General features: G+C 42.3%; 1 protein-coding gene across 1 annotated transcript; it reads left to right on the top strand.

Moving 5' to 3' along the window:
• Nucleotides 1-926: 926 nt before the first annotated feature.
• LOC139573832 (sialic acid-binding Ig-like lectin 14) lies at nucleotides 927-8,170 on the top strand. Its single transcript, XM_071397739.1, has 8 exons — nucleotides 927-1,190; nucleotides 2,068-2,466; nucleotides 3,264-3,575; nucleotides 3,789-4,052; nucleotides 4,335-4,607; nucleotides 5,096-5,195; nucleotides 5,469-5,634; nucleotides 5,779-8,170. Exons 1-8 carry the CDS (start codon nucleotides 1,136-1,138, stop codon nucleotides 5,980-5,982), a joined length of 1,773 nt encoding a protein of 590 aa, XP_071253840.1. The 5' UTR covers nucleotides 927-1,135; the 3' UTR covers nucleotides 5,983-8,170.
• The last annotated feature ends 371 nt before the right edge of the window (nucleotides 8,171-8,541 follow it).

Genomic DNA, 8,541 nt, shown 5'->3' with positions numbered 1-8,541 from the left:
TGCTTGTTTAGTGTTGGTCAGGACGTGAGCTGGGTGGGCATTCTATGTTGTGTGTCTAGTTTGTCTGTTTCTGTGTTCAGCCTAATATGGTTCTCAATCAGAGGCAGCTGTCAATCGTTGTCCCTGATTGAGAATCATATATAGGTGGCTTGTTTTGTGTTGGGGATTGTGGGTGGTTGTCTTCTGTCTTTGTGTTCTGCACCAGATAGAACTGTCTCGGTTTTCACATTTGTTATTTTGTATTGTGTTCACGTTATTATCTCTTCTTTATTAAATCATGTTGAACACTAGCCGCGCTGCATTTTGGTCCTCTCCTTCACCCCAGGAAGAAAGCCGTTACAGGCATTCTAGTTTGTCTATTTCTTTGTTGGCCGGGTATGGTTCCCAATCAGAGGCAGCTGTCTATCGTTGTCTCTGATTGGGGATCATACTTAGGCAGCCCTTTTTCCCACCTTCAGTTTTGGAATCTTGTCTTTGTATAGTTGCTGTTTAGCACTACAGAGCTTTACGTTAGTTTCGTGTTTTGTTGTTTTTTGGTGTCATTTGAAAATAAAGTAAAATGTACGCCTACCACGCTGCACCTTGGTCTCCTTTCAACGACGGACGTAACACTTACTGTATTTTCACCTTGGCCCGTGCACTGCGCAGACACAATGTAACAAAATCTAATTATATTTTATTGGTCACATACACATGGCAAGCAGATGTTAATGCGAGTGTAGCGAAATGCTTGTGCTTCTAGTTCCGACAGTTCAGTAATATCTAACAATTCCACAACTACCTAATACACACAAATCTAGGTAAAGGGATGGAATAAGAATATGTACATATAAATATATGGATGAGCGATGACCAAGCGGCATGGGCAAGATCATAAGCCAATAACAAGTGGTGTGTCAGCCAAGGAGTGTTTTATAGGCCTATGTATTACGATAATATCATTACAAATTCTGATATTATATGAGACGCACTTTATTTGAAATGTGTTAGCTTAACTATATAGTATTTTCAACTATTGGGGAAATTGTTAGGGGTCTTAAAATAAGTTTATGTCACCGTGACATGAAATCCAAACAACTTCCTCCTCGCCTCTTCTTCCTTCACACCATCCTTCCCCCTGTTGTGTCTGTTGAGCATGCTTCTAGTCATGTGTCTGGACAGAATGCTCCTGCTGTGTACTGTGATCTTTGGTGAGTTGCTTATGATGTTATATTTAAATACTAACTGCCATGTTTTAAAATGTGAAGAGCCTTATCACTAGGATAATAGGGATAGTCACATTTCTTATCTTAACTCCTCAACTAACTGTAAGTTGGTCACTTGCTTACATTGACGTAACATTACATATGATGCAACATGGAGATTTGACCAGTGATCCAGTTTTATATTGTGTCATTTTAACATAAAGTAAGGGATATGTTGACAAATATATATATTTGTAGATATGACGAAAATGAGCTGCAGAGCAGTTTGCCCCATGTATTGAGGCCCAGGACTATTATAAAAAGAGGGAAAATTACTTCTGTACAATTCTATCCATTCACTGATGCAATTGTGTATTCAACAATATAAAGGGTGACAAAATAAGTAATTAAAGCACAGAGACCACGTTCGTACAGTAGGATGATAATGCAAGCAAAGCAAAACGAAGCATGCCCCTTCCCCTTTTCTTAATTTAACTCTATTGTGAAATGTCCCACCATGTCACATTGTGCCAGACTACCAGGCAACTAACAGCTGGACAGAGAGTAATTATTTAAATTTTGTACAATTCTATTTCATTTCATTGTTCATTGATAATTGATTGTACTGTGAACACAATGTTCTTCCTCCATAGCATGACTTTAAGATTTAGTTTTAGATAGGAGTAGTTGTCTGTAGGATGCTATTTGTTACTTCTGTTCTGTTATAGTGTGGTGCTACTATTTTTACTTGTACAGTATCTTCTTCACATCTACCAGACAGTGACGTAGTTGCAAAGTCACATTGTTGCCAAGTCATATTGTTGCACTACAGGGCTTTAACTTTTGGTATAGCTCATGTTTCTCTGCTACTTCATACCAACAGGCTTCTGGAAGGACACCTATGCTGTGTCCCCAGTGCCCTCTGTCCCAAACCTTGTCCCTGCCTTGGCAGGCTCCTGCGTGGTCATCCCCTGCTCCTTCACTCCTCCAGCCTCTCACTCCATCCTGGGCAGGCAGGGGAAGGTGGTGGGCGTGAGGCTGCGCTACAGCAATAGTCACATCTTCTTCCTGCAGAGTACAGCTTTCAGTTCGGATGACAAATCCACGGTCAGCAAGGAGTTCCAGGGCCGGACATCCCTACGGGGAAACACGGACGATGGAGACTGCTCTGTAATGATTGACAGGGTCCACCTGGCTGACTCCAATGTCTATCAGCTGGCGCTGAAGGGCCATGGACAGAAAGACTGGGGGAAGGCGAGGAGTGTCAACATCGTTGTGTCAGGTGAGAGGGATCTCATTGCACATAATTACATACACTGAGTATACCAAATATTAGGATCACCATCCTAATATTGAGTTGCAACCCTCTTTTGCCTTCAGAACAGTCTCAATTCGTGTAGGCATGGACTCTACAAGGTGTCAAAAGCGTTCCACAGGGATGCTGGCCCATGTTGACTCCAATGCTTCCCACAGTTGTGTCAAGTTGGCTGGATGTTGTTTGGGTGGTGGACCATTCTTGATACACAGGGGAAACTGTTGAGAGTGGAAAAACCCAGCAGCGTTGCAGTTCTTCACACAAACTATCATACCCCGTTCAAAGGCCCTTAAAACTTTTGTTTTGCCCATTCGCCCTCTAAATGGCACACATACACAATCCATGTCTCAAGGCTTAAAAATCCTCCCCTTCATCTACACTGATGGAAGTGGATTTAACGAGTGACATCAATATGGGATCATAGCCGTCACCTGGATTCACCTGGTCAGTCTATGTCACGGAAAGAGCAGATGTTCTTAATATTTTCTACTCTCAGTGTATCTATTGTTATTTAACAGAATCTCTGCCTCTCATCTGTTATTATATAGAGATAAAGTAACTGCTATCCTTTTCGTTGTTAACATGTTTAATACGTGATAAGAGGGTTATTTTATATGGCTCATGTTAATACACCAATCTACCAATTTTTACACAACCTGAGTTGAATTATCCCTAATGCTAATGGACTAAACATTTCCTTTATCCCCATTTAGACTATGTTCATCACGTCAGTTCTTATCTCTCTTTGTCCCCCTCACTGACAGAGTCCCCAGAGCTCCCAGTGATCAGCGGTGTGAGGGCAGCGTCAGAAGGACAGATGGTGTCACTAAACTGCAGCATCAGTTACTCCTGTCCCTCCCGGGCCCCCACCCTCCAGTGGCGGTGGGAGAGAGGAGCTCAGGAGAACAGCAGCGAGTACGGGGAGCCGCATGTACTCCGGCCCCAGGGTCAGGGGCCTACGCTACGGACCTCTCTCACCTTTATCGCATCGTACCGCATCAAACCCAGAATGAGGTGTGAAGCAGTATATCCAGGAGGAAGAAGAGTATACACCGTAAAGGAGCTCCATGTGACATGTAAGTACTTTCTATATAAATGTATGATCGTTTGCAATGCGAAGCTAGGGCCCATATTCATAGTGTTTCAGAGTGCTGATCTAGGATCAGATTTTACTTAATGAAAAATATTTTATAGGCTGGGGGAGCTGATCCTAGATCAGGACTCCAACTCAGGACTCCAGAGATGCTTTATGAATACTGGCCTTGATTGCTATTGCATCTCTCCTCTAGTCTCTCCAAAAGATGTCACAGTCCAGGTCCATACCTTGACTGTCCAGGAGGGGTTGAACGTGTTACTGGCCTGCTCCTGTAAAGCTGACCCGCCTGTGACAGAGTACAGGTGGTCATACACCCAACATGGGCTAACTGTAGACCTTCACCAGCGCACATTTACGGTCCGGGTGTACAATGTGACCCGAGACATGAGGGTCCGCTGCACAGCCCAGAACCTAATTGGACGGGCAGAGTCCAAATCGACTTCCTTAAACATTCAATGTAAGCATTCTATACAGTCAATGTTTAATCGATTATTTTGCTTCCAATTCCTGCGTATGGACTTAAACGGCTGCTGTTTGTACAGTTGTACACTTTACATTGTGATACAAGAACAATATTTTGAATTGAGGTGCTACATTGTTCTTGAAATACGGTGTCACAACCTGTAAGGGCAGATCCCTTTCCAGTAGATCCCAGGTACTCTAACGTCCCTGATCCTTCCATGATGCTCTCTCTCTTTCTCTTGCTCTCTCTCTCGCTCTCCTTTCTTCTATCCCCCAGACAAGCCTGCCATCCTCCATCTCTCCTCCTACTGTGTTGTGGAGAGGTTGGAGGTTCTGTGTCGCTGTTCTGTAGACTCCAACCCCCGGCCTGCCGTAACCTGGAGTGTCAACGGTAGTGTTCCACCATACAGTTACAACACATCAGTAGGCTCAGAGAACGGTACACTAACAGCCACGCTGAAGGGCCACATGGAGACTCCACTGAGGGTAGTCTGCTTCGCCATCAATGCACTGGGCAACGACTCCCACACACTGCTTCAAGCAGAGGATGGTAAGCATCGGGGCCCCACACCACACAAGAGAAATACATGGGTGCATCTTAATTGTATTTATTTTACTCCTCACGTCCTCTCTCTTCGCTTCCTTCTTAAAACGCATTGGAGGAGAAGGTCAGAGGAAAGGATCCTCCAATGTATTTTGAGAAGAAGGCGAGGACATGTGGAAACAGGGAAACACAATTGAGATGCACACACATTATACATGGTGTATTGTAGGAAGCATCTGTACTGTGAGTAAAATATGAGGGTGAAATACTAAGCATGAATCGTTCAAGGTCGCTAAGGTCTATTCTTTCAGATTATCCTTACAAATGTATGAATGGTTCCTGCAATGTCGCTGGTTGGTTGACCTGTTCCAATAATATAGTATAATAATACAGTATAATATAAGATAAGAAGATAATCTGTTTGCTGAAGGTTGAAGAGCAAAAAAAGTGGTATCTTTAGATTACATAGCTGTGTTTTTGTTGTTGACTGACAGGTTCTCTGCTGTGGAAAGTGATACCTGCAGTATGCATCTCTTTGGCCACCTTCCTCCTCTCTCTACTCCTCCTGTTCTGCTGTCGAAAGAGGTCCGGAAAGTAAGAAACATATTTTCTGAGAGTTGCTTGCCTCTGACTTCTCTAACGTCTGCCACCATTGTGCCTCAGTTACTTCAGATGTCTTACAAACTTGGAAAAACCAAATTACATACCAGTACATCAAACATATGTTGTTTCATTTAAGATAACATTGAATAGAATTATGAAAGAGGAACTATTCATTCACATGTAAAACTGTTCCAAGAGGAGAAATATTAAATCTTAAAAGTAGATGTTTCATGATCATGTCCTCTCTAATCCAAACTCTTTAAGACGTGTGCTGACCTGCAGACCTCCGGTGTATCCTGGGGACATGGGGATCTACCAGGATCGGATGCCCCTCTACATCAACTGCACTGAGGTCACCAACATCTACACCAATGGCAGTTACCAGCTGGTTTACCAGAACTGCACCCCTCTTTTCGTCCGGACCAAACAGGTACACCTACTGTTCTGTACCAAAAATATAATTTTGCTTGTAAATGGGTATGTTACAATACCATGCAATACAATAGCTTTATTATCCATTGAAACATAAATATCCAATTGAATGGCTGATTAACCACATTATGTCGTGTCTCAGACACATCCGATGGGGAGGCGAGGTTGGGAGAGACGAGGTGGAGAGAGGAGAGGGGGAGAGAGAAGAAGAGGTGAGAGACGAGGAGGGGAGAGAAGAGGAGGAGAGAGTCAAGGGGGAACGGTGGACAGAGGAACAAGAGACAGACAAAGCCCTGCCTCCAATGACAATAATACTGAAACAGCTATCTACCTAGAGATCATCTGAGTTCATCTCTCAGTGAGGTATGTCATGGATAGCTCTGGTCCAGATCGTTAGCACTAACGGCTTGGACCAGAGCTATGTCATGGAGTGGAAGAGAGCTCTTGCAGTGTATAACAATACAAGCACAACGATATCATATCCATTTGATATCATTTTGCATTATTATACATACTGTACCAAGTAGTTATGCAAAATTATACCAAATGGGTTAAGTGGCACATTAACATTATCCTTCTCTCCTTTAAAATGATATATACAGTTTAAAGTCGGAAGTTTACATACACCTTTGCCAAAAACATTTAAACTCGGTTTTTCAATATTCCTGACTTTTAATCCTAGTAAAGATTCCCTGTCTTAGGTCAGTTAGGATCACCACTTTATTTTAAGAATGTGAAATGTCAGAATATAGTAGAGAGAATTATTTATTTCAGATTTTATTACTTTCATCACATTCCCAGTGGGTCACAAGTTTACATACACTCAATTAGTATTTGGTAGCATTGCCTTTAAATTGTTTAACTTGGGTCAAACGTTTTCGGTAGCCTTCCACAAGCTTCCCACAAGAAGTTGGGTGAACTTTGGCCCATTCCTCCTGACAGAGCTGGTGTAACTGAGTCAGGTTTGTAGGCCTCCTTGCTCGCACACGCTTTTCAGTTCTGCCCACAAATTTTCTATTGGATTGAGGTCAGGCTTTGTGATGGCCACTCCAATACCTTGACTTTGTTGTCCTTAAGCCATTTTGTCACAATTTTGGAAGTATGCTTGGGGTCATTGTCCATTTGGAAGACCCATTTGCGACCAAGCTTTAACTTCCTGACTGGTGTCTTGAGATGTTGCTTCAATATATCCATATAATTTCCCTTCCTCATGACACCATCTACTTTGTGAAGTGCACCAGTCCCTCCTGCAGCAAAGCACCCCCACAACATGATGCTGCCATCCCCGTGCTTCACGGTTGGGATGGTGTTCTTCGGCTTGCAAGCCTCCCCCTTTTTCCTCCAAACATAACGATGGTCATTATGGCCAAACAGTTCTATTTTTGTTTCATCAGACCAGAGGACATTTCTCAAAAAATTATGATCTTTGCCCCCATGAGCAGTTGCAGACGGTAGTCTGGGTATGTGATGGCGATTTTGGAGCAGTGGCTTTTTCCTTGCTGAGCGGCCTTTCAGGTTATGTCGATATAGGACTCGTTTTACTGTGGATATAGATACTTTTGTACCTGTTTCCTCCAGCATCTTCACATGGTCCTTTGCTGTTGTTCTGGGATTGATTTGCACTTTTCGCATCAAAGTACGTTCATCTCTAGGTGACAGAACGCGTCTCCTTCCTGAGCGGTATGACGGCTGCGTGGTCCCATGGTATTTATACTTGCGTACTATTGTTTGTACAGATGAACGTGGTACCTTCAGGCGTTTGGAAATTGCTCCCAAAGATGAACCAGACTTGTGGAGGTCTACAATTTGTTTTCTGAGGTCTTGGCTGATTTCTTTTGATTTTCCCATGATGTCAAGCAAAGAGACACTGAGTTTGAAGGTAGGCCTTGAAATACATCCACAGGTATACCTCCAATTGACTCAAATGATGTCAATTAGCCTGGATTTTTTTTTTTTTTTTTTTTTTGAATTTTCCAAGCTGTTTGAAGGCACAGTCAACTTAGTGTATGTAAACTTCTGACCCACTGGAATTGTGATACAGTGAAATAATCTGTCTGTAAACAATTGTTGGAAAAATTACTTGTGTCATGCACAAAGTAGATGTCCTAACCAACTTGCCAAAAGTATTGTTTGTTAACAAGACATTTGTGGAGTGGTTGAAAAACGAGGTTAATGACTGCAACCTAAGTGTATATAAACTTCCGACTTCAACTGTATATATATACACTACTGGTCAAAAGTTTGGGGTCACTTAAGAATGTCTTCGTTTTTTTTTTTAAAGCAATTTTTTTGTCCATTGAAATAACATAAAATTTATCAGAAATACAGTGTAGACATTGTTAATGTTGAAAATGACTATTGTCGCTGGAAACAGCAGATTGTTCATAGAATATCTACATAGGCGTGCAGAGGCCCATTATCAGCAACCATTACTCCTGTGTTCCAATGGCACGTTGTGTTAGCTAATCCAAGTTTATCATTTTAAAAGGCTAAATGATCATTAGAAAACCCTTTTGCAATTATGTTAGCACAGCTGAAAGCTGTTGTTTTGTTTAAAGAAGCAATTAAACTGGCCTTCTTTAGACTAGTTGAGTATCTGGAGCATCAGCATTTGTGGGTTACAGGCTCAAAATTGCCAGAAACAAAGACTTTCTTCTGAAACTCGTCAGTCTATTCTTGTTCTGAGAAATGAAGGCTTTCCATGTGAAGAATTGCCAAGAAACTGAAGATCTTGTACAACGCTGTGTACTACTCCCTTCACAGAACAGCACCAACTGGCTGTAACCAGAATAGAAAGAGGAGTGGGTGGCCCCGTTGCACAACTGAGCAAAAGGACAAGTACATTAGAGTCCTCAACTGGTAGCTTCGTTAAATAGTAACCGCAAAACACCAGTCTCAACGTCAA

The sequence above is a fragment of the Salvelinus alpinus genome, chromosome 4, assembly GCF_045679555.1.
Source record: "Salvelinus alpinus chromosome 4, SLU_Salpinus.1, whole genome shotgun sequence".
NCBI classification, from domain to species: Eukaryota; Metazoa; Chordata; class Actinopteri; order Salmoniformes; family Salmonidae; genus Salvelinus; species Salvelinus alpinus.
This window is presented reverse-complemented; position numbering and strand designations above follow the sequence as displayed.

Bases quoted from the DNA above. Each gene is read 5' to 3' on its own strand.
- LOC139573832 (XM_071397739.1), top strand. From the start codon at position 1,136: ATGCTTCTAGTCATGTGTCTGGACAGAATGCTCCTGCTGTGTACTGTG. The intron at 2,467-3,263 runs GTGAGAGGGATC...CCTCACTGACAG, and splicing joins TGTCAACATCGTTGTGTCAG to AGTCCCCAGAGCTCCCAGTG. The intron at 5,635-5,778 runs GTACACCTACTG...GTCGTGTCTCAG, and splicing joins TTTTCGTCCGGACCAAACAG to ACACATCCGATGGGGAGGCG.